Genomic DNA, 26596 nt, shown 5'->3' with positions numbered 1-26596 from the left:
ACGTAAAGTGACATTTTGTTACAGTATTATGAATCTCCATGTCAACATTTTGGGCGTGTTGAGAAATAAATGAGTTTCTGTAGTCTGCAAGTAGAAGTGCTAAAAGTGTTTTAGGTTTATCACAGCAGAGTGTAACTCGTGCAAACAGATTATAGTAATGTAACAAAGTGTGTTTTTTAAACAGAAGTGTATAGTTTTTATAGTTCAGAGTTTTTAATTATGCAAAAGATCTCTAGTGTTTTGCTAATAGGTTGTGTGGTTGTGCTAATTGTGTTTAGTGTTTTGAAAATCGTCCAAAAAAACCTGTAACTGTAGGCTACAAACTTGTACTGTAAGCATCAGTGCTGAAAGTGTACACTTACTTGCACATACAGATATCGTAGATCTTTGACCCTTTCTGAATTGCGCTCGAAGGGAACTCTGTACACTTGCTTCATGCTTACCCTGTTGCGATGGAGGACACGGGAAAGGCTGACACTGTTGATACCTTCCAAGTTTACATTGTCTTCTACAAGTCTTTGCTGTATTTCACGCAGTCGGATGAGATTGTTTTGACGGACCATATCAACAATAAGAGCCTCTTGCTGTTGGGAGAACCAAGGAGTCCTTCCACCCTCATATGGTCGACTTGCAATTCTACAAAAGGGAAAATGCTATCACAAATGTATACATACAGAAACAATAGTAATGGACATCATATTCATATGTGAAATGTATTGTAAATCTTTTATTCTTTTTTCCCTACTCCCCTTTCTATTGATAAACTGATGTACTATATCAAATGTATACAGTAAACTTTCAGTCGCACAAATTAGAGAAACAATACATTTACCTGTTCTCTTCTCTCAATGTCCTGATTATGGTGGCCACAGAGAATCTGGACAAATTGGGTTGTACTCTTTGTCCTCCTTCCCTTATTGTCATTCCATGAACAAGAACATGGTCTATCACAGTTGCCCGGATTTGATCTGAAATTACTATTATTCATGTTGCTCTTTGTTGTCCTTGTACTCTTCCTCCTCGTCCACCACCTCTTACACAAACTCTTCCTCTCACATTGTTTCCATCCATTGTGGTATCAACACTCAATGTACCTGTACTGGCTTATATTCTAGACAACTGATTTGATCACATCATTAGAAACAAGTGTGAACAATTTTGAGTTGTTGTGTGTAAACAATGACAGCTGTGTTGTAGGTGTTTTTAACTTTTGTCACATGTATTTACCATTTTGCAACACAGTGCAAAATGTGTTTCAGTGAGGAAGAATCTGTTTAGAGTTTTGCAAAAAGAGTGGGTGAGATTTGCAAACAGTGTCTTAACTATCTGAACTTGTTTAAGGTTTTGCCTACGAAGTGACTCATTCTACAAATGGGTTTAGGCCACCGAGCATTGGGTTCAGAGAATGGGGTTTAGATTTTTTAGCAATTGTGAAATACTGTAATATCACAAACGCATCTCTAAACCCTGACTGTTCCTCGTAAAATCTATAAGATCTCATGCACAACATGCAGCATTAGCCTGTCGGTTTGTAATGTCTTGCACACTAGCATCTCATATGCAATGTGCAGATTTATTCGTTAGAACAAACTGTGTTTGATATTTATCTTTCCTTATGTATTTTCTCCACTGTGCCCTTGAAGGAGGAGAATGGATAGATTCATAGGCCCGTAACCACACATATACAATACAATCCACCAGAGTGCCCTCGAGAGCTGAGAGAGAGAGAGAGAGAGAGAGAGAGAGATGCTGGGGGATGGTGGATGCTGACAACACGACTGCCATTGGCTGGACTGCGTGATGAATTATGAATAAACAGCATCGTGGTTCAGCAGCATCTCTCTGCTCAGGTGCCTTAATAAAAATTCACATCACACATTATTTCTTGGACGTGTGATGCAAATCCTGTTGCAATGTGGATGAAGGCATAAATGAGCAGAGAGGGAGAGAGAGATCCAGCGTTTGCCTGCGGAGGACAACAATCTACGTCACAATTCTGGATAATTACAGTAAATGGAGAATATGAATGTGTCGCATGCGCCGGTGTCGTGTGAACTGCATCTGAAGCGTGTAGCTGAAGTGGAAGAAATATGAAGAATGCTTTGAGCATCTGTCAACATTGTAATTCTCCGCTGCACTGCTCACAGCATGGACTCCAACAGTGATGGAAAGGAGGAATGGTCAGAGGAGCAGTGGGAGAAATGGTGAGATGATTTTACATGTGTGTTACGGTGAGAAGCTGATGTTAAAGTGTGTGTTTGATGCATAAAGGTCATTCAGACCACATAAAGTTCATAGAGATCTCATCTTGTTTTTCTCATTGTTTTGCCTGATTCATGAGAGCAGTTTTGTTTGTTTTCGTAGGCTGACACATGACATAGGTTTGGAGGAATTTGAAGATGCAGATTTGTCTGAAATCACAGAAATCAGAGATGAATTTGTCCTCAGGTCCAGCTATAACGCCTCTGAGATCAAGGTGAGGAAATATCATGCTTGAATATGTTCAATCTAACCTCAACAGCTGCTCATATATCCAACCCTTCCTCATGGACTTTTATTATGAATTCTTCTTTTTTCTTGACTTTTGAACACATTTACCATCATTCTTCTTAGCGCTCATAAACATATGCAGTTATGTACTTCTGGGCTTCAGCACATCAACAAACCTTTTCCCCTTTATCAACACCAAACAGAACTTGGAAATATAAGCGTGCTTGACTTTGTGTGACGCTACTCAGATCGATCTGCATATATAATCAAGTATCGCGAGAGCAGGTGGACAGTTGAGCTTTCGAATCGCTAAAGCGATACTTGTTGTCATAGGCCTTATCGGTCTGGTGAACACACACCGTCTAATGTTTGTTTTGCAATGTTTGTTTTGTTATTTATTTTAAATGGTCGACAGAGTTTGTTTCTCTTCTCTGATTAATAAAGCAAGCGTTAAAAGTCCTCAGTTTGTTGCATTTATTTATAGTTAAAAGTCCTGCACTTCAAAACAGGTATTTCCTGCCAGTTGATGGGATATTAACATTTAGTCGTTTAGTCATTTAGTAGTTTAGTAATTTAGTAATTTAGTAGTTTAGTCGTTTAGTCGTTTAGTAATTTAGTTGTTTAGTCATTTAGTCGTTTAGTGGTTTAGTCATTTAGCAATTTAGTTGTTTAGTCATTTAGTCGTTTAGTCATTTAGTAATTTAGTAATTTAGTTATTTAGTCGTTTAGTAATTTAGTAATTTAGTTGTTTAGTAGTTTAGTCATTTAGTAATTTAGTAATTTAGTCGTTTAGTCATTTAGTCATTTAGTTGTTTAGTCATTTAGTAATTTAGTAGTTTAGTCGTTTAGTAATTTAGTTGTTTAGTCGTTTAGTAGTTTAGTTGTTTAGTCATTTAGTCGTTTAGTAGTTTAGTAATTTAGTAATTTAGTTGTTTAGTTGTTTAGTAGTTCAGTAATTTAGTAATTTAGTCGTTTAGTAATTTAGTAGTTTAGTCGTTTAGTCGTTTAGTAATTTAGTTGTTTAGTCATTTAGTCGTTTAGTAATTTAGTTGTTTAGTCATTTAGTCGTTTAGTAGTTTAGTAGTTTAGTTGTTTAGTCATTTAGTAATTTAGTTGTTTAGTCATTTAGTAATTTAGTAGTTTAGTTGTTTAGTCATTTAGTTGTTTAGTCATTTAGTCGTTTAGTAGTTTAGTTGTTTAGTCATTTAGTCGTTTAGTAGTTTAGTAATTTAGTAATTTAGTTGTTTAGTCGTTTAGTAGTTTAGTAATTTAGTAATTTAGTAATTTAGTCGTTTAGTCATTTAGTAGTTTAGTCATTTAGTAATTTAGTAATTTAGTTGTTTAGTCATTTAGTCGTTTAGTAGTTTAGTTGTTTAGTCATTTAGTCGTTTAGTAGTTTAGTAATTTAGTAATTTAGTTGTTTAGTCGTTTAGTAGTTTAGTCATTTAGTAATTTAGTAATTTAGTAATTTAGTCGTTTAGTCATTTAGTCATTTAGTAGTTTAGTCATTTAGTCATTTAGTCGTTTAGTAATTTAGTAGTTTAGTAATTTAGTAGTTTAGTCATTTAGTAATTTAGTAGTTTAGTCATTTAGTAGTTTAGTAGTTTTGTCGTTTAGTTGTTTAGTAATTTAGTTGTTTATTAATTTAGTAATTTAGTAGTTTAGTCGTTTAGTTGTTTAGTAGTTTAGTTTAGTCATTTAGTCGTTTAGTAATTTAGTTGTTTAGTCATTTAGTCGTTTAGTAGTTTAGTTGTTTAGTAATTTAGTAATTTAGTAGTTTAGTCGTTTAGTTGTTTAGTAATTTAGTTGTTTAGTCATTTAGTCGTTTAGTAGTTTAGTTGTTTAGTCATTTAGTAGTAGTTTAGTAATTTAGTAATTTAGTTGTTTAGTCATTTAGTTGTTTAGTAGTTTAGTTGTTTAGTCATTTAGTCTTTTAGTAGTTTAGTCATTTAGTAATTTAGTTGTTTAGTCATTTAGTAGTTTAGTAATTTAGTAGTTTAGTCGTTTAGTCGTTTAGTAATTTAGTTGTTTAGTCATTTAGTCGTTTAGTAGTTTAGTCATTTAGTAATTTAGTTGTTTAGTCATTTAGTAATTTAGTAGTTTAGTCGTTTAGTTGTTTAGTAGTTTAGTTTAGTCATTTAGTCGTTTAGTAATTTAGTTGTTTAGTAATTTAGTCGTTTAGTAGTTTAGTTGTTTAGTAATTTAGTAATTTAGTTGTTTAGTCATTTAGTAATTTAGTAGTTTAGTCGTTTAGTTGTTTAGTAATTTAGTTGTTTAGTCATTTAGTCGTTTAGTAGTTTAGTTGTTTAGTCATTTAGTAGTAGTTTAGTAATTTAGTAATTTAGTTGTTTAGTCGTTTAGTAGTTTAGTCATTTAGTAATTTAGTTGTTTAGTCATTTAGTAGTTTAGTAGTTTAGTCATTTAGTAATTTAGTAGTTTAGTCGTTTAGTAATTTAGTTGTTTAGTCATTTAGTAGTTTAGTAGTTTAGTAGTTTAGTCATTTAGTAATTTAGTAGTTTAGTCGTTTAGTAGACGCTTTAATCCAAAGTGAATTACAAAGAATTCAGGGAGCAATAAGGGATATGTCATGCATATCAACAGGTTTAAAGAGGATAAAGAGTATTTCTTTACACATTCTAGATTTCTGTTTTTCAGTCTCACAGGAATTCGTGAAATTGTCACGAACCGTAATCTATTCATTCGTGTTCATCAACACGTATTTCCCCCTTTTTCTCTTGTCAGTCAGCACGACTTTCCATCAAAAGTACTTACGCAATATCTTTCATATTTGAGGCAGTCGTGGCCTAATGGTTAGAGAGTCGGACTCGTGACCAGGTGGATCCTCAGGGCCGGCAGGTAACGACTGAGGTGCCCTTGAGCAAGGCACCTTACCCCTACTTGCTCCCCGGCGCTGCAGTGATAGCTGCCCACTGCTCCGGGTGTACATGTGTTCACGACTTGCTGTGCGTGTGTTCACTACTCACTGGATGAGGCCACATTTCAGGTATGGTTCTCCATAACTGACAAATAGGTCACTTTCATATGTATAAATATATATCAACGCAATCTAATGGGAATTAATTAACAAAATGGCTCATTCGTGTAAATTCCTATTTCCTACGATCTCATTCGTATGTTTTGTTATGATATGACTTTTCCCCTGAGACGTTAGATTTAGAGGCGGGGTGATGGGAGCCATTTATCATTTCTTTGCCACCTTCTGAAACTAGCATTTTTAGCCAAATTAGCCTTTGCGGCTGTGATTTTAGGGTTTGAGGGAAGGTGTTGGTTGATGAACACGAATGAACAGATTTACATTTCATGACAATTTCACGAATTCCCATGAGACCGTGTTGGCTCATCACACATATGCTCACATCATTTCAACAGATTGACCTTAAATCCTATTTCTGCTGTTCTCTGGTTTTTGGATGATGCTTAAGTTCAAACATTCACCCATTAGTGCTGTTTTATGACTCTGTGTCATCCTTTTATGGACATACCATGAAATTCACGATAACGCTTTAGATTACGGCCCGCAATGTACCGCATAATTAAACAGTATTAACAGCGTAACTTGTAACAATAATGTAAATCTACAGTACATGTCTGTAGAAGAACAATATATAAAGTTTGGAGTATAAAGGGGTAAGAGTAAGGACAATGGCTAAATATATTCATGAGGGAACTGCATGCCATGTAAACATCCAAATCAAACCGCTCTTGAACTTTTGATCATAGTTTTGCACATTTTACACATTAAACTCATCAAAATGACTCATAGTGACCAACAATCATAAAATCAATCAAATAAAAATGAATCCTAAAGTCCAAACTCCAAATTTACAGTTGACAGACAGTCTGCGGACTTCATTCATGCTGTTTTGCTCACGCAAAAACTAAACACATATTTTCCCCTTATTTCATGTTTGCTATGATAATAAAATAAGAACGCTTATTCAATATCAACATTAATTAATTAATATCCACAGTAGCTTATTTATGGGTTAATTTTGATGTAGTGTATGTTCACGCTAAGATTGTTGTGTAGCATACTGCAGGCCATTCATACCACGTTATATTACTACAGTTACTCCTTAGTTTTAGAATACTTACAATATACTTTTCCACAAACTCCGCATTTTATTCCCCTTTACCTACGTATATGTGCTGTATGTACTGTAGAGGTACATTATTGTTACAATTAGTCACACTGAAAATCCTGTTTAATACATCGCGGGCCGTAATCTAAAGCGGTGCCAAATTCATCTGAAAAAAACATGCTTGAAGGATACCGTGTTAGGAATACATTAGATAAACCATTGATAATGCCATTGCTCTGATGAGCTCTTCCATAGCTCAGGAGATTTGACAGAGCTCTCGTTGTTTATCAATTTAGTCTCAGATGTATAACCTACAACAGGATCAAACAAGCAACAGATGAGAGTGTAAAAGTTGAAACACGTGATGAGTCTGGAGGTGTAAATGAATGTAGATTGTACAGGTGAAATAAAATGTGATGAGAAGTTCATATTGAGATCTTTCGATAATATTGACTTTCCAAAGCAGACTGGACGAATCTGAGCTCAATGTTGACATCTCTTCTGAAACTCTAATGACATTTGTCAGATTTCTGAGTCTTTTTCTCCGGGGCAAAAGGTTTCCGCTCTCCATTAAGCTACGAAAGTGATTTTTCCTTCTTATGGGAATGTTGTTTTCATTCATCTGAAGCTGTATGTGTGCGTCTCATTGTAATGCAACGAGTTAAACCGCACTCATGAATAGCCTTTGTTAGGACAGATAATGGAGCGGTCTGATGTCATCGCCCTCTCTGATGGGGAGGTCTGTGGCCTCCTGCTTTTGACTGACAGCTGATCTCTCCAATCCCAGCAGGATCACATGACGCAGGCAGCCAGTAGTGGTGAAGATAAGATGGGAGGCGCGGCAGGTCGGGACGGGGCAGAAATGCACTCCTCACATCACACTGAACCATCCGACAGGAGTCAGAGAGCGACGTGCTCACATGACCGCAAGGCACCTGCTGTGGAGTCTGCTCATCCTGTCGCCATGGAGACCTACCGTCCCAAAAGACCAACCACTCTCAACCTGTTCCCACAGATTCCACGCTCACAGGTACATGATGATGATGATGATGAGGGGGTTTAAATGCTCGTAGTTCTGTATTTCTGGGCTCACTATACATACAAATAAATAGAGAGAGAGAGAGAGAGAGAAAGTTTAGGAAGTGTTGGAGGGAGTAGTCTTTCCCCTTTAAATGCCACACACACAAACCTTTGCTCGGTTCTGTGTGAAAGTAAAGTGTTTTGTTTAACTTGAATCTCTCAGAGCATCCAGAGCCCCTCACAGCCCTCAAACCAGAGATTATCAACCGTTCATTGTGTGTTGCATCTCATCCACAGGACACTTTAAACAACAACTCGCTGGCGAAGAAGTTCAGCTGGCAGGAGAAAATCTCTCAGACGTCGTCATCAACGCTTAAAATAGGTTGTTTTTTCAGCTTTTTTCACAGATGATGATGATTTTGATGATGATGATCTCTTTGTTTATGATAAAATAAAGAACTGGTGCTGAATGATGTTATTTGGTTATATGGACTGACAGAGAGAATCCTTCTGTTGTGTCAGTAACAAAAGAGTCGTGCAGCGCTGCCAACTACAGTCATGTGCATCTGATTCAGCTCAGTCATCTACAAAACCTGCTTACATCTCAAAACATGCTTTTATTTTTAGTCTGCTCATCTGCGTCCGTAACAGAGAAATTAGATATATTTAGCAAACGTTTGGTCTGTTGCTTGGTTAAAAGCATCTGCTAAATGAATAAATAAGTATTAGAGTCATAGTGTTTGATCAATTTATACATGTACTAAATAAAATAAAGTAATGGGGTAAGTTCTTCCTGAATTTAGGAATAATATTTTCTATTATATTAACCATTTATTGCCTATATTTCTAAATCTAAATCTAGTCTTAAAATATATTCATTTGATTTTATAACTTTTGTTCAGCAGAGCTGTCACCAAATTCTCATGACGGTCTTACTGGACTTCACAACAGTAAATGTTGAAATAATCAAGAAATATTTGACCAAACAGTGACCATGAAATAGAAATAAAAAAAAGGATATATTGTCTTATATAATAAATATATATCTAGAAAAATAAATGTGACTTTACAATAAATTCATATACCAGTTTTTCACTTTAAGAACATTTTGTCCAGCAGGTGGCGCTGTAAACACACGTCTACTAGCTTTGTGTACGTTAGTTTAACATTTTTGATTTAGACTTTTATGTATTGCAAAGTTATGAAGTATTTTAAATGTTTCATTCAGCATTTTATTAACTTACCATTGAGTAGCATTGAACATTTAGAATTTAATTCGTGTTTTAGCCCAAATGAAACTATGTGTAATGCCATCAGAGGACAAAACAAGAACATTTGTGCGCGTGCAACTCTCGAAATCTGTACAGGTGGTGCTGGAAAGTTTCATTTGAGATCCTCACGTGTGTGATTTTGTGTCGTTTCAGGTGAACGGACCACCTCGCGTGAGCACGTGTGTCTCAGTGACGACGAGAAGATCCAACAGGCCAGCGGTGCCGCTCGGACACAAATGAAGGACTGCGGGACATCGACAGACCAGCCGCCGGGCGACGGACCCTCCAAAGCCCCCCACACTCAACCCTGCAGAACCGTGACCCGCAGAGAAATGAGCACCTGCGAGCGGATCCGTTACCACACCCACGTGCGTCTGGAGCCGACCGAAGAGATCTATCTGACCCCGGTACAGCGCTGCGCCGAGGCCCCGGAGCCCGAGAGACCCCCAGTGCTCCCTCTCCGGCCCCTCAGTTCCGACAGCGAAGCTCCGCCGCCCTACCAGTCCCCGTTCCACGAGCAGATCATCTCCTCATTCAAAGACCACGAGGACCAGCTCCAACCGCCTCCTTATTCCTCGTGTGTGGAGGCCTTGGTCGTCTGCGGCGGAGATGAGGTCACCGGAGCGGAAGACCTGTGTTACAGAGACTGCGGTGCAGGTGAGGCCCCTCACGAGAGTCTGTTGGGGACACTGAGCAACTCGGACACGAACGGGCTGTCTTACGATTCGGTGAAGTACACTCTGGTGGTGGATGAACACGATCGGCTGGAGCTGGTCAGTCTGAGGGACTGTTACCATGGTTACAGCGATGACAGCGACACGGCCACGGTCTACGACAACTGCGTGTCATCTACATACGACAGAGAGTACGAGGAGGACGATGATGACGAGGGGAGACAACGCAATGAAGTTTCCACCTGCCCGTCAGAGAGCTCCACACCCGACGGCACGTTTTCTCGGAAGTTCGTCAACGTGTTCAGGAACGGCTGCTCACGCTCATCCAGTACGTGTCGTGTGCACTTGAGTGAATTGGAGCACGCACATTCGTTTGTGTAGATGAAAATATAATTGTAGTTTATTTTAGTAAAAGTAAAGACAAAGTGGGTGACGCAGTTTTAAATGATCTCAGGGTGATATTAACACGAAGATCTCTTTAATATCTCAATCATTTCTTCTAGACTCGTCTGATATGTCACAAACTTTGTTTGTCAAGATTTGTCGAGTCTGAAATCAAAAGTCAATATTAATGACGATCTCAAACATTTCTCATCAAGTCCAGATTATTCGACCTCTTCAATCTACGTTCAATTGACACCTCCAGACTTGTCATGTGTTTTTCACCAATTACACCTTTTTAGGAGAAACATCTCAATACTTAAATGAAACACAACAGAGAACCATGTTTTTTTCCTCTGGGTCGACGTGAAATACTTTGAATCATAAGCTGGTTAATATTTCTGTATTGAGTTTTGTGTTTAATGTCTGTTGTAGGTACAGAATCCTTCGGTCTGTTTTCCTGCATTATTAATGGCGAGGAACGAGTGCAAACACACAGAGCTGTTTACAGGTAAACACAAACAAAAAGAGATGCTTAAATCAATATTTGGTATTGTGGTACAGCAGGATTGTGTTTGTTTTGGTGATCTCATGATCTTTTGCGTGGGTCAGGTTTGTTCCCCGTCATGAAGATGAGCTTGAGATGGATGTCAATGACCCTCTGCTGGTGCTGGTGGAGGATGAAGACTTCTGGTTTGAGGGTTTTAACATGAGAACGGGACAGCGAGGAATCTTTCCTGCATATTACGCCAGCGAGGTCTTCAAAGAGCCTGAAGTCGGCTTAAAGAGTACGACACATGACTGACGGATGAGAGATTCTCCTCTCGTCTTCTCACATGCCCGCACATCTTGTTGCCATGGCAACTAGCATCTTTTCATGTTGCTATGACCATTTCATAGGGTTGTAACGATTCACCGTAGGCTTGTTGAAAATTGATTATAATATGTGATGATTCAAGCCGGTTGAGATGTTATTTGATACTTTAACTTTTTATTTTTGGTTCTTTAAAAAATAGCAGTTTCGTTTTGTTATTTGACTTCAAATATATTTTCATTTTGCAAAGAAATTTTCATTTGCGAAGTAATTCGCTTCTAATTGGTCAAAATAAAGTGTAAATGTATCGTATGGTGAGATGAGTATCGTGACTCGCATGGCATCGTGAGCTGAGTCAATTATTCATTTACATGTGTTCATGCACAACGTTTAAGAAGAAAGAAAGATGATCGGGTATCATACAGACATGTGTGATATGTGAAGCACAAACAGCAACATTTGTTTGTGGGGGGATTATTTGACATCCTTTAATATTTTGTTACGGTTTATGTCTTCAGGTGCAGGTTCTGAATGGACGGATGAGTTCAGACTGAAGTTTCTTGGATCTGTTCAGGTGCTTCATCACAAAGGCAATGACGTGCTGTGTGCTGCCATGCAGAAGGTTTGTCAAACAATATTAAAGACGATCTTTGACCCGTTCTTCTGTAGAACACAAAAGACGATATTTCGAGAAATGTGTTTTTGTGTTCATACACTGCAAGTCAAATTATTTTATTTCGGGTGATCTCTCGTCCGTTATCTTCCGTCAGTCCAGCATCATCCTCTCATCCAGTGATTTTCAACCTTTTTTGAGCCGCGGCACATTTTTTACACTTACAAAATTCTGGGGCACACCACCGACCAAAATGACACTCTAACACAGTACATACAATACATATAGTTAACAATATAGTTTCTAAATGTATTTTTACTCACTTAGTGTGAAACCTGGGCCTGTTTCGATGAACACAAAATGGATATCCTGGCAGGAATGGTAGAAAGACACACACGAAGCTCTTCCTCAACAGCTCTCAGTCGCTCTCTGTTTTTCGTTTTGATCGCAGTCAAGCTTGAGAAGCTCAGCTCACATAGATATGTGGTTGAAAACGGGAGCAATGTCAAAATAGCTTTGTTGGCCAGAATGGGGAACTCCTTGGCAACAGATAACCAAAAACTGTCCAAAGGAAGATCAGCAAACCACGATCTTGTTTCAGTTCAATGAGTTCCTCTTGCTCCTTTAAAGTCATGTCCTTTCCACCAACGGATGCTGAGCTGTATGGGTCCCTAGCCCAGTCAAGGCATTCTGTGAAGGCTGAAGAGAAATATAATGACAACTTCTCCTCGAGAGTTTTCAAATGTGTGCCAATCACCTCGCCCATTACAGCAGTGTTGCCATCATGACGTTTCTCGGTGAGCGGGAACATCTCAAGGTTGCCACGCTGCACATGTTGTTGCCAGAGCTGCACCTTTAAACAGAATCCGTTCATTTTATCAGTGCTTGTAAGCAGGTTTTCATTTCGGCCTTGCATCCGTGTGTTCAGTTCATTCAGATGATGAAATATATCAGCCAGGTATGCCAGCTTTGCACACCACTCATCACTTGCAAGCAGCTTTGAGTAATCGGACGTCTCGTTTGTCAGAAATACTTGAAGTTCCTCTCGCAGCTCATACACACGAGCCAGCACTTTGCCGCGCGACAGCCACCGGACCTCCGTGTGGAGCAATAAGACCTTATGTTCCGCTCCCATTTCCTCACACAAAGACGCAAATAAGCGACATTTCAAAGGTCGCGTCTTCACAAAGTTCACTATGCGCACAACATCATCCAACACAGGAGCTAGATCTGCTGGTAAGGTCTTTGCAACGAGGGCCTCACGGTGCAAAAAACAGTGCGTAACAATAACATCTGGGTTTCTTTCTTTGACCCTACTTACGAAGCCTTTGATGCGCCCGACCATGGCTGCGGCTCCATCAGTGCAGAAACCTTTGCAGTTTTCCCACGTAAGCCCGCTTTTGTCAAGATATTCCGACGTGACCCGAAATATTTCCTCTCCTGATGATTTTTCTGGCAGTGCCTTGCAAATTAGGAAGTTTTCTCTAATGGTTTCTCCATCCACAAAACGCACGTTGGCCAAGAGCTGACAATGTCCACTAATATCCGTCGACTCATCAAGTTACAAGGCAAATTTCTTACTGATGGGCATCTTTTCCAAAACAACAGTTTCGATGTCCGCAGACATGTCATCAAGACGTCTGGCAATTGTGGTATCTGAGAGAGGCACTTTAGCTATCTCTTTGGCCGCGTCAGGGCCGAGCATCTCATTTACAATGGCTTTACAAGCTGGCAGTGTTAATGTTTCTGCCACAGTGTGGGACTTTTTTGATTTAGCTATGAGTTCAGCAACAAGGTAGCTAGCTTTGAGGGCTCTCTCGTTTAACTTTGTGCTTTTTGTAAAATAGTTGCCTGTTTCTCATTGTTTGTACGTAAGCGTACAAAATAGTCCATCGGCTTGTTTTGAACGGAAGGGTGTTTCGTTTGGAGATGGCGTTTAAGCTTGCTTGGCACCATGGCGCTATTGGATAGCTTCTCACCACACAGCAAACACAGCGGCGTCGGTGCTGTCGCATCCCCGGTGAGAGTAAATCCAAATGAAAGATAGCTTTCGCTGTATTGCCTCGAGCTCACCGTCTTGTCTTTTTTCTTTTGACCACTCATACTAGGGCCTTCATCTGGGCCCTGTTCGGCATTTGCATTTTCCCTTCTCCATCACTGTCACTTGCTCGTCTTGCTGAGATCCCAAACTGTCACGTGTCGTGCAGCACTAACTATTGTCTTTACAGGCATCGCTCTCTGCTGCCACCCACTGAAATCGAAGAGTATTACATTATCTGTTACACTTTATTACAGCACAGACACCCGACAATGGTTAATTAGGTGATATCAGATCATTTCCCGCGGCACACCTGACGATCTCTCTGGTTGAAAATCATTGCTCTGATCGATCATCTGTTAATCTGATTATATGAAATATGTCAGACCCTGCGGTTGGGTCAGCATCCATATGCAGCGATTTATGTAATAAAGTCAAGATTATTAAATGATGACACTTGACATGAGTTCATGGTGAAACTATGTCGTGTAGAGTTTAGCTGAACTTGTTAAAGAAGCAGTATGATTGATTTCAGATTGCTGTGAACAGACGACTGACGCTTCACTATAATCCTCCATCATCCTGCAGTCTGGAGGTCAGCGTGAAAGGACTCAAGCTCACTGCACACGATCACTTTCAAAGTGTAAGAACGCAAACCCGCAAGTCGCCATTTTCATTAAATGTTTGATTGTGTCGCTGTGTATGCATCTGATTCTTTTATAAACATGTTTCCACAGGGCTCCCAATACAGTCACTTCTTCCATCTGAAAAACATCTCATTCTGTGGATATCATCCCAAAAACAGAAAGTATGGTCTTATTATTTCACAATTTGAACATCGCAATAATCACATAAACGCTTAAAACCTGTTATCTTATGTTATGTTGAATTTAACATTGAATGCTGCTAACTTTCATATGTTCTTCTGAAATCTTGTATCTCTATATTTTAGGATTTTGATTTGCTATGAATCATTATTTTTTGTCCCCCTTTCTGTTTGTCATGGAGTTTTGCAAATATCAAAAAGTTTTAAAAAGTGCTTGTCAACTTTGATAACGCAGTATACTGTCAGTGACAACCTTTCAAGTACGGTTGGAGTCAATAGTTTTCAAATTCCTTTTCAAGTTTTGAAAAAGACAAAAGTAGTAAAAGTGTTAAATGAAATGTCACTTGACCATTTGTCACTAAGACAAGACGCCTACTGGCCACTGGGGGTACTGCGGTTAAACGAATCACAGAACCCTCATTTTTCATTACATCAAATTTGAAACACAATCTGGTTAGATCATCTTTGGTGAATATATATATATATATATATATAAGTTGTATTTATCTTTTTGTTTTTATTAAAATATGCTCAAATTGTTAAAATAAAGTAGTATATGTAACGTTAGCTTTTGTGAATTCAGAGAAACGTGAACAATTATTTTGATATGTTGTCAAGAATTATTGGCAGTATTTTCAATATTGTGCTGTATTATTAGTCTAGTCTGTATACGTTTGCACTTAAACCTCTGAAATGTCTACAGATATTTTGGTTTTATCACCAAACACCCGGCTGATGAAAGATTTGCGTGTCACGTGTTTGTGTCTGCAAACTCCACAAAACCTCTGGCACAATCTGTCAGGTAACTCTTCTATTCATTTCTGATTTCATGCATTCTTCTGTTCTCATGTTGGTTTATTGATGTTTTAATAATGTTGCCATCATCTGTGGTGTTTAACAGAAGAGCCTTTCACTCATACTACAAAGAGTTTGTGGAGGTTTCGTGTCCAACAGAAGACATCTATCTGGAGTAATGTTGATCTCCTCTCTTCAGTCATGTGTACAGAACAACACCAACACCACATCAACATGAGAAATATAGCGTATAATGAAAGACTAACATTAATACGGACCGAGCCGAGAGATCTGAGACGACTGCTGATAGATGATGCTCGAAAGAAACGACGGTGAAAAATGAAATTATTTTCCTGTATGCTGAGGATTTTTGGTGATTCGAGAGATTATTTTTATCAGGTCTTTGCCGTTGCTTGCGTGTTATGGCTCTGTGTGCGCTTCAGGCTTAGAGAGAAACGCTTCTTCTCTTCTATTTTTTCATAGCACAAAAACACACACTGACTTTAAAATACCACACAAACTCATTGAGATCCGTCTCTCAATGTCCTGTGACGTTTCACAGAATCACTTCCCGAAATCTGCCTGTCAAGAGCATCATGATCATTCAGATAAAAGGGCAACATTATGTCTTATATACATACGTGTATATAATCTCTGAACAGATTCAAATGTTAGTGTAGAATATCACAACACTACTAAAGGGAAATCAGTATTAGTTCCCGTTCATAAATACAATAGAAATATGAATAAAACCCAGAGGTTCTGTGGACGTCACTCTGATGGTGAGAGAAGCCTTTCATTCTTCACTTCTGTGTGTTGTGTGTTAGATCAACAGAGCTTGACACTTGCTTTAATCGTTTAGATAAACCCATGAAGTATTTCTTTCTTGTAAAAATGAGTTTTGGGCTTCATACCTGAAGAAAGCACAAATTGTTGTGTGTGCTCGTGAAAGGCTTTTTCAACAGGGATCATGTTTGTTTGAGAACATCTTAAAATACGGCAAATAAATATATTCTTTCCCAAAAGATGCTTGTTTCTTTCTGTACGATTGTGATCACTTATTGCTGTTGAGCTTGGTTTCAAATATAAAACTTTAATTCTGGAAATGGAAAAACTCAAATATATCGACAATATATCATAAACTAAGTAAAGTAAACAAGTAAAGACATACAGGCATGATACAAAAAACAGTTTACACAAAAAACTTTTATTTTGAAATAAACATGAGCTATTATAAACAGCAGCCAACATTTGTCTGTGTAAAGATGTCACATTTCTTAAAGAAAGATCAATTTGAAAAGTTTATATACAGGGTCTCAAACCTTAAAAATCAGGTTACAGAAGTGATACTGGCAGATAAATAACAGGTTACGTCAGGCTTGGCAAGATGTCAATGGTGTTAATCCTCAACACAGTCTGAGGCTGAATAATGACTGCAAAAACAAAATACAAGGGAATAATGAAAGCACTAAAATAACATGACTGCAAATGTAATGTCAACACACATACTTCTCTTTTTTTGAAATCGATGTCTCTTCCAGAATCTCATGTGTACCATCGGCCACGATTCGGTCTTCTCTATAACCGTGGCCTGAACTCTCACCAGATCACCGCTGCGGGTCAGAAGAACACACAAGATTATCACGTCGTAACAATCAAATAATGTCATTGAGCTAAAAAAGGTTCTCTGTTAAACCAAATGTTTGTTTAGAAAACATATCCGCACGAGTTTGTTCTCCCATGTTCACTGTAGGTTTCTCAAGCATTAAAACATGAAATCAACGCGGCTTTAGCGGTGACATGTTATGAGTAAAAACAAGCATCTGACCCAAGAAGTGGCTTTCCAATGAGAGTGAAATCATTCCCTCCGACCAACAGCACCTGCAGACAGAAGCGTTAGTGACCCGACACACGAGCTGAACCTCGCTCACACACGCTTACATAAGAATTGATCGCTTTGCCGAATGCACAAACCTTCTCCAGTCTGATTTTCTCTCCGCACTCAACATCAATGTGATTTTCAATGAGGATTAAATCTTCATTGGTGACTTTCCACTGACGGCCGGCAAACTGAACAACGGCAAACAAACGTCCGTATTCTCCGCTCTGAATGAGGCCGTTTACCTTCTGCACAGCCGCTGGAATAACAATCCACACATGACGTTTATCAAAAACACATCAGTTCCTTTCAAATCCTCTAGCGAAGCACTTTTGATATTTGTTCATACACAACTTTCCAAAGATGGAATGATTTTTACACTGTACAAAACTGTATATTGCATCAACCTCACGCCATTTTACATTTATATATAAACATCATTTAGTTTGATTTATAAGCTCAATCTTCCTTAGGTGGACCACAAATCTATTGGGTTTATTTATGAGGATCACACGCGTGCGCGCACACCTCGATGCTTCTTCTCTTGATCTTCAGGATCAAACGCTGGTAGTTCTGGCCACGGTGGTCTTGATAAAGATGTGTGTGGAACAAAACTGACAACAAATGACACGACATTAGGACTCCAACCAAAGCATCAAAACATGAATTCAGTGTGACAGGGGAATTATGATGCAAGTAAACACACACTAATGATTTTTTCGGGTAAATTATTAAGAGAGAATGAAATATTAGATGTTTACCTTGCAGGATTTGTGACGCTTGATGAGTTTTGACGGCATGCTAATGTAGGAACCAAACAGCCTGTGGAAATATAGCAGTGGGTGACTTCATTGGCACGATACGCAGTGTAGAGTCACGTTTTAATCCAGCGTGAACACTTGATAATAGGGATGTAATGGTCGAAAATCGATTATAATATGTGACGATTCAAATCGGTTGAGACGTTAAATATTTTGCTGTAAACTTGGTAAATGTGGATAAGCTGATATTTTTAATTTGCCTCAACAAATAGCATCGTGACATCAGAACCGTGACTAAAATTGAATCGTGACGTCAGAACCGTGACTAAAATCGAATCGTGACGTCAGAATTGTGACTAAAATCGCATCTTGACATCAGAACCGTGACAAAAATCGAATCGTGACGTCAGAATTGTGACTAAAATCGAATCGTGACGTCAGAATTGTGACTAAAATCGAATCGTGACGTCAGAATTGTGACTAAAATCGAATCGTGACGTCAGAATTGTGACTAAAATCGAATCGTGACGTCAGAATTGTGACTAAAATCGAATCGTGACGTCAGAATTGTGACTAAAATCGAATCGTGACGTCAGAATTGTGACTAAAATCGAATCGTGACGTCAGAATTGTGACTAAAATCGAATCGTGACGTCAGAATTGTTACTAAAATCGAATCGTGACGTCAGAATTGTGACTAAAATCGAATCGTGACGTCAGAATTGTGACTAAAATCGAATCGTGAAGTCAGAATTGTGACTAAAATCGAATCGTGACGTCAGAATTGTGACTAAAATCGAATCGTGACGTCAGAATTGTGACTAAAATCGAATCGTGACGTCAGAATTGTGACTAAAATCGAATCGTGGCGTCAGAATTGTGACTAAAATCGCATTGTGACATCAGAATCGTGACTAAAATCGAATCGCGACGTCAGAATCGTGACTAAAATCGCATCTTGACATCAGAATCGTGACTAAAATCGAATCGTGACGTCAGAATTGTGACTAAAATCGCATCTTGACATCAGAATCGTGACTAAAATCGAATCGTGGGGTCAGAATTGTGACTAAAATCGCATTGTGACATCAGAATCGTGACTAAAATCGAATCGTGGGGTCAGAATCGTGACTAAAATCGAATCGTGACGTCAGAATTGTGACTAAAATCGCATCGTGACATCAGAATCGTGACTAAAATCGAATCGTGGGGTCAGAATTGTGACTAAAATCGCATTGTGACATCAGAATTGTGACTAAAATCGAATCGTGACGTCAGAATTGTGACTAAAATCGCATCTTGACGTCAGAATCGTGACTAAAATCGAATCGTGACGTCAGAATCGTGACTAAAATCGCATCTTGACATCAGAATCGTGACTAAAATCGAATCGTGGCGTCAGAATCGTGACTAAAATCGAATCGCGACGTCAGAATCGTGACTAAAATCGCATCTTGACATCAGAATCGTGACTAAAATCGAATCGTGACGTCAGAATTGTGACTAAAATCGAATCGTGACGTCAGAATTGTGACTAAAATCAAATCGTGACGTCAGAATTGTGACTAAAATTGAATCGTGACGTCAGAATCGTGACTAAAATCGAATCGCGACGTCAGAATCGTGACTAAAATCGCATCTTGACATCAGAATCGTGACTAAAATCGAATCGTGACGTCAGAATTGTGACTAAAATCGAATCGTGACGTCAGAATTGTGACTAAAATCGAATCGTGACGTCAGAATTGTGACTAAAATCGAATCGTGACGTCAGAATTGTGACTAAAATCGAATCGTGACGTCAGAATTGTGACTAAAATCGAATCGTGACGTCAGAATTGTGACTAAAATCGAATCGTGACGTCAGAATTGTGACTAAAATCGCATTGTGAGATCTGAATCGTGACTAAAATCGAATCGTGACGTCAGAATCGTGACTGAAATCGCATCGTGACTAAAATCGCATCTTGACATCAGAACCGTGACTAAAATCGAATCGTGACATCAGAATCGTGACTAAAATCGAATCGCGACGTCAGAATCGTGACTAAAATCGAATCGTGACGTCAGAATTGTGACTAAAATCGAATCGTGACGTCAGAATTGTGACTAAAATTGAATCGTGACGTCAGAATTGTGACTAAAATTGAATCGTGACGTCAGAATTGTGACTAAAATTGAATCGTGACGTCAGAATTGTGACTAAAATCGAATCGTGACGTCAGAATCGTGACTAAAATCGAATCGTGACGTCAGAATTGTGACTAAAATCAAATCGTGACGTCAGAATTGTGACTAAAATTGAATCGTGACGTCAGAATTGTGACTAAAATCGAATCGTGACGTCAGAATCGTGACTAAAATCGAATCGTGACGTCAGAATTGTGACTAAAATCGAATCGTGACGTCAGAATTGTGACTAAAATCGAATCGTGACGTCAGAATTGTGACTAAAATCGAATCGTGACGTCAGAATTGTGACTAAAATCGAATCGTGACGTCAGAATTGTGACTAAAATCGAATCGTGACGTCAGAATTGTGACTAAAATCGAATCGTGACGTCAGAATTGTGACTAAAATCGCATTGTGAGATCTGAATCGTGACTAAAATCGAATCGTGACGTCAGAATCGTGACTGAAATCGCATCGTGACTAAAATCGCATCTTGACATCAGAACCGTGACTAAAATCGAATCGTGACATCAGAATCGTGACTAAAATCGAATCGCGACGTCAGAATCGTGACTAAAATCGAATCGTGACGTCAGAATTGTGACTAAAATCGAATCGTGACGTCAGAATTGTGACTAAAATTGAATCGTGACGTCAGAATTGTGACTAAAATTGAATCGTGACGTCAGAATTGTGACTAAAATTGAATCGTGACGTCAGAATTGTGACTAAAATCGAATCGTGACGTCAGAATCGTGACTAAAATCGAATCGTGACGTCAGAATTGTGACTAAAATCAAATCGTGACGTCAGAATTGTGACTAAAATTGAATCGTGACGTCAGAATTGTGACTAAAATCGAATCGTGACGTCAGAATCGTGACTAAAATCGAATCGTGACGTCAGAATTGTGACTAAAATCGAATCGCGACGTCAGAATTGTGACTAAAATCGAATCGTGACGTCAGAATTGTGACTAAAATCGAATCGTGACGTCAGAATTGTGACTAAAATCGCATTGTGAGATCTGAATCGTGACTAAAATCGAATCGTGACGTCAGAATTGTGACTAAAATCGAATCGTGACGTCAGAATTGTGACTAAAATCGCATTGTGAGATCTGAATCGTGACTAAAATCGAATCGTGACGTCAGAATCGTGACTGAAATCGCATCGTGACTAAAATCGCATCTTGACATCAGAACCGTGACTAAAATCGAATCGTGACATCAGAATCGTGACTAAAATCGAATCGCGACGTCAGAATCGTGACTAAAATCGCATCTTGACATCAGAATCGTGACTAAAATCGAATCGTGACGTCAGAATTGTGACTAAAATCGCATCTTGACATCAGAATCGTGACTAAAATCGAATCATGGCGTCAGAATTGTGACTAAAATCGCATTGTGACATCAGAATCGTGACTAAAATCGAATCGTGACGTCAGAATCGTGACTAAAATCGCATCTTGACATCAGAACTGTGACTAAAATCGAATCGTGACATCAGAATCGTGACTAAAATCGAATCGCGACGTCAGAATCGTGACTAAAATCGCATCTTGACATCAGAATCGTGACTAAAATCGAATCGTGACGTCAGAATTGTGACTAAAATCGAATCGTGACGTCAGAATTGTGACTAAAATCGAATCGTGACGTCAGAATTGTGACTAAAATCGAATCGTGACGTCAGAATTGTGACTAAAATTGAATCGTGACGTCAGAATTGTGACTAAAATTGAATCGTGACGTCAGAATTGTGACTAAAATTGAATCGTGACGTCAGAATTGTGACTAAAATTGAATCGTGACGTCAGAATTGTGACTAAAATCGAATCGTGACGTCAGAATCGTGACTAAAATCGAATCGTGACGTCAGAATTGTGACTAAAATCAAATCGTGACGTCAGAATTGTGACTAAAATTGAATCGTGACGTCAGAATTGTGACTAAAATCGAATCGTGACGTCAGAATCGTGACTAAAATCGAATCGTGACGTCAGAATTGTGACTAAAATCGAATCGTGACGTCAGAATTGTGACTAAAATCGAATCGTGACGTCAGAATTGTGACTAAAATCGAATCGTGACGTCAGAATTGTGACTAAAATCGCATTGTGAGATCTGAATCGTGACTAAAATCGAATCGTGACGTCAGAATTGTGACTAAAATCGAATCGTGACGTCAGAATTGTGACTAAAATCGCATTGTGAGATCTGAATCGTGACTAAAATCGAATCGTGACGTCAGAATTGTGACTAAAATCGAATCGTGACGTCAGAATTGTGACTAAAATCGAATCGTGACGTCAGAATCGTGACTGAAATCGCATCGTGACTAAAATCGCATCTTGACATCAGAACCGTGACTAAAATCGAATCGTGACATCAGAATCGTGACTAAAATCGAATCGCGACGTCAGAATCGTGACTAAAATCGCATCTTGACATCAGAATCGTGACTAAAATCGAATCGTGACGTCAGAATTGTGACTAAAATCGCATCTTGACATCAGAATCGTGACTAAAATCGAATCATGGCGTCAGAATTGTGACTAAAATCGCATTGTGACATCAGAATCGTGACTAAAATCGAATCGTGACGTCAGAATCGTGACTAAAATCGCATCTTGACATCAGAACTGTGACTAAAATCGAATCGTGACATCAGAATCGTGACTAAAATCGAATCGCGACGTCAGAATCGTGACTAAAATCGCATCTTGACATCAGAATTGTGACTAAAATGGAATCGCGACGTCAGAATTGTGACTAAAATCGAATCGTGACGTCAGAATTGTGACTAAAATCGAATCGTGACGTCAGAATTGTGACTAAAATCGAATCGTGACGTCAGAATTGTGACTAAAATCAAATCGTGACGTCAGAATTGTGACTAAAATTGAATCGTGACGTCAGAATTGTGACTAAAATTGAATCGTGACGTCAGAATTGTGACTAAAATCGAATCGTGACGTCAGAATTGTGACTAAAATCGAATCGTGACGTCAGAATTGTGACTAAAATCGAATCGTGACGTCAGAATTGTGACTAAAATCGCATTGTGACATCAGAATCGTGACTAAAATCGAATCGTGACGTCAGAATCGTGACTGGAATCGCATCGTGACTAAAATCGAATCGTGACTAAAATCGAATCGTGACGTCAGAATTGTGACTAAAATCGAATCGTGACGTCAGAATTGTGACTAAAATCGCATTGTGAGATCTGAATCGTGACTAAAATCGAATCGTGACGTCAGAATTGTGACTAAAATCGAATCGTGACGTCAGAATTGTGACTAAAATCGCATTGTGAGATCTGAATCGTGACTAAAATCGAATCGTGACGTCAGAATCGTGACTGAAATCGCATCGTGACTAAAATCGCATCTTGACATCAGAACCGTGACTAAAATCGAATCGTGACATCAGAATCGTGACTAAAATCGAATCGCGACGTCAGAATCGTGACTAAAATCGCATCTTGACATCAGAATCGTGACTAAAATCGAATCGTGACGTCAGAATTGTGACTAAAATCGCATCTTGACATCAGAATCGTGACTAAAATCGAATCATGGCGTCAGAATTGTGACTAAAATCGCATTGTGACATCAGAATCGTGACTAAAATCGAATCGTGACGTCAGAATCGTGACTAAAATCGCATCTTGACATCAGAACTGTGACTAAAATCGAATCGTGACATCAGAATCGTGACTAAAATCGAATCGCGACGTCAGAATCGTGACTAAAATCGCATCTTGACATCAGAATCGTGACTAAAATCGAATCGCGACGTCAGAATTGTGACTAAAATCGAATCGTGACGTCAGAATTGTGACTAAAATCGAATCGTGACGTCAGAATTGTGACTAAAATCAAATCGTGACGTCAGAATTGTGACTAAAATCGAATCGTGACGTCAGAATTGTGACTAAAATCGAATCGTGACGTCAGAATTGTGACTAAAATTGAATCGTGACGTCAGAATTGTGACTAAAATTGAATCGTGACGTCAGAATTGTGACTAAAATTGAATCGTGACGTCAGAATTGTGACTAAAATCGAATCGTGACGTCAGAATCGTGACTAAAATCGAATCGTGACGTCAGAATTGTGACTAAAATCAAATCGTGACGTCAGAATTGTGACTAAAATTGAATCGTGACGTCAGAATTGTGACTAAAATCGAATCGTGACGTCAGAATCGTGACTAAAATCGAATCGTGACGTCAGAATCGTGACTAAAATCGAATCGTGACGTCAGAATTGTGACTAAAATCGAATCGTGACGTCAGAATTGTGACTAAAATCGAATCGTGACGTCAGAATTGTGACTAAAATCGCATTGTGAGATCTGAATCGTGACTAAAATCGAATCGTGACGTCAGAATTGTGACTAAAATCGAATCGTGACGTCAGAATTGTGACTAAAATCGCATTGTGAGATCTGAATCGTGACTAAAATCGAATCGTGACGTCAGAATCGTGACTGAAATCGCATCGTGACTAAAATCGCATCTTGACATCAGAACCGTGACTAAAATCGAATCGTGACATCAGAATCGTGACTAAAATCGAATCGCGACGTCAGAATTGTGACTAAAATCGCATCTTGACATCAGAATCGTGACTAAAATCGAATCGTGACGTCAGAATCGTGACTAAAATCGAATCGCGACGTCAGAATCGTGACTAAAATCGAATCGTGACGTCAGAATTGTGACTAAAATCGCATCTTGACATCAGAATCGTGACTAAAATCGAATCATGGCGTCAGAATTGTGACTAAAATCGCATTGTGACATCAGAATCGTGACTAAAATCGAATCGTGACGTCAGAATCGTGACTAAAATCGCATCTTGACATCAGAACTGTGACTAAAATCGAATCGTGACATCAGAATCGTGACTAAAATCGAATCGCGACGTCAGAATCGTGACTAAAATCGCATCTTGACATCAGAATTGTGACTAAAATCGAATCGCGACGTCAGAATTGTGACTAAAATCGAATCGTGACGTCAGAATTGTGACTAAAATCGAATCGTGACGTCAGAATTGTGACTAAAATCAAATCGTGACGTCAGAATTGTGACTAAAATTGAATCGTGACGTCAGAATTGTGACTAAAATTGAATCGTGACGTCAGAATTGTGACTAAAATCGAATCGTGACGTCAGAATTGTGACTAAAATCGAATCGTGACGTCAGAATTGTGACTAAAATCGAATCGTGACGTCAGAATTGTGACTAAAATCGCATTGTGACATCAGAATCGTGACTAAAATCGAATCGTGACGTCAGAATCGTGACTGAAATCGCATCGTGACTAAAATCGAATCGTGACTAAAATCGAATCGTGACTACCCTACTCAATAAACATATGCACATGAAACACAACTACATGAAAAAAACATACAATATAAAAACAATATGACAGTGAAATATCTTTATAAAATGTGAGAACTTTAATGGTGCGTGCGCCACATATGGTTACAGTATATGACATCCTGTGGTGTCGATCTTTAGTTTATATGAATCCCTTGAACCGAACATGCACACTTCACAACGCGACATAATAATTCACTCTTATCCGTTTAAACAGAACACTGAATAAACAATCATCGCGAGTATAAATCATACACACGTGCAGGTGTGGAGTGGGATAAATGTGCCCCCGAGGTGTGAAAAACTCTTAATATTCCTGAAAAACATCCTCTGCTCAAAGTCATCGCCATCATGACAATCCCCCGGAAACACACTGACGCGCGAAACACATGAGTCCCCGGAAACATCCTCCGAACACAAAGGTTCCGGTGCTGAAACTTTCACTAAATCATCAAAAGACAACAACAATATTCAGACTTTACAATCAATAGTCAATTAAACAACATACATTCCCACATATAAAAGGAAAGAAAGAAAACAATTAAAATAACAATTAAAAACTTTATTTATGAATATAACATTTCAATAGAAGTATATAATTCACAACAACAGATGTCGCTTTGTTTTTAATTAATAAACCAAATTTTATATTTTTCAAAGATGACGTAAATCTTGCAGGTAATTTTTGTTGCATCAGTCCAGAAACAAATGCATCAAACTACACTGACAAAATAAAAGTTCCACCGTTGAAACATCACTATTGGCTTTTACAAGCTCATTGACAAACAGTAGAGTCTCCGACCTTTACATTTGAAGCTGAAGAATGATCTTACAGGATATATATATGAATCAACATTTTCAAGTGAACCTCTTTACATTTAGGGGTAACTGGAAAATAAAGGAAAATAATAATCTAATCGGTTTTATTGGTTTTCTTTTCTTTCAAAATGCATAAACGTCACATTTCTCCTTTCGAGTCTCTGATAAATGAATTATGATGACAAAATTAACAATTGTATTTAAATAGAAAACAGAAAATAATGAAACTTGTGCTCTGGAAAGTACAATGAATATGATAATAATAATGTTATTTATAGTAGGCTAAATAAAAACAGAGACACATAATGATGATGTAAATGATTTACAACTATATTTTAGATTAAAGCAACAAAGGAAAAGTAATGGTATAGTTCATCGAAATGTACTCTTTATATTCAATTATAACTTATTGTAAGATGTTACTCCAAATCATTTTATTTGCAAGGCTGTTCTTGAATAGACACGGTTTCTCCTTCTTCAGAAATAAACTGTTGTGGATGTTTATCTTGTATTTAAAGAACATGTGTTATAGTTACAG

The 26596-nt window shown here is 38.4% G+C and overlaps 2 protein-coding genes across 2 annotated transcripts; one reads left to right on the top strand and one right to left on the bottom strand.

Annotated features, from left to right (window-relative positions):
• Positions 1 to 1735: 1735 nt before the first annotated feature.
• On the top strand, positions 1736 to 16046 carry mapk8ip1b (mitogen-activated protein kinase 8 interacting protein 1b). Its single transcript, XM_079468245.1, has 12 exons — positions 1736 to 2204; positions 2365 to 2476; positions 7381 to 7623; positions 7911 to 7995; positions 9038 to 9886; positions 10375 to 10450; positions 10552 to 10727; positions 11272 to 11375; positions 13940 to 14047; positions 14142 to 14212; positions 14934 to 15032; positions 15132 to 16046. The coding sequence occupies exons 1-12, from the start codon at positions 2149 to 2151 to the stop codon at positions 15202 to 15204; spliced, it is 2052 nt and encodes a 683-aa protein (XP_079324371.1). The 5' UTR covers positions 1736 to 2148; the 3' UTR covers positions 15205 to 16046.
• A 165-nt stretch (positions 16047 to 16211) lies between these two features.
• mrpl21 (mitochondrial ribosomal protein L21) lies at positions 16212 to 25666 on the bottom strand. Its single transcript, XM_079451150.1, has 7 exons — positions 25499 to 25666; positions 17666 to 17726; positions 17433 to 17518; positions 17000 to 17163; positions 16854 to 16906; positions 16535 to 16638; positions 16212 to 16458 (listed from the first exon to the last, which is right to left on the bottom strand). The coding sequence occupies exons 1-7, from the start codon at positions 25644 to 25646 to the stop codon at positions 16394 to 16396; spliced, it is 681 nt and encodes a 226-aa protein (XP_079307276.1). The 5' UTR covers positions 25647 to 25666; the 3' UTR covers positions 16212 to 16393.
• Between the last annotated feature and the right edge of the window lie 930 nt (positions 25667 to 26596).

The sequence above is a fragment of the Barbatula barbatula genome (assembly GCF_947034865.1).
Source record: "Barbatula barbatula genome assembly, chromosome: 1".
NCBI lineage: Eukaryota > Metazoa > Chordata > Actinopteri > Cypriniformes > Nemacheilidae > Barbatula > Barbatula barbatula.
The sequence above is the reverse complement of the archived record's forward strand: the minus strand, read 5'-3'. Positions and strand labels throughout refer to the sequence as shown.

Coding starts and splice junctions, on each gene's coding strand:
- mapk8ip1b (XM_079468245.1), top strand. CDS start 2,149: ATGGACTCCAACAGTGATGGAAAGGAGGAATGGTCAGAGGAGCAGTGG. Junction 9,887..10,374: donor CGGCTGCTCACGCTCATCCA/GTACGTGTCGTG, acceptor TGTCTGTTGTAG/GTACAGAATCCTTCGGTCTG. Junction 10,728..11,271: donor GCCTGAAGTCGGCTTAAAGA/GTACGACACATG, acceptor TTATGTCTTCAG/GTGCAGGTTCTGAATGGACG.
- mrpl21 (XM_079451150.1), bottom strand. CDS start 25,646: ATGTTTCCGGGGACTCATGTGTTTCGCGCGTCAGTGTGTTTCCGGGGG. Junction 16,907..16,999: donor AGAAAATCAGACTGGAGAAG/GTTTGTGCATTC, acceptor TTCTGTCTGCAG/GTGCTGTTGGTCGGAGGGAA. Junction 16,459..16,534: donor TCGATTTCAAAAAAAGAGAA/GTATGTGTGTTG, acceptor TTGTTTTTGCAG/TCATTATTCAGCCTCAGACT.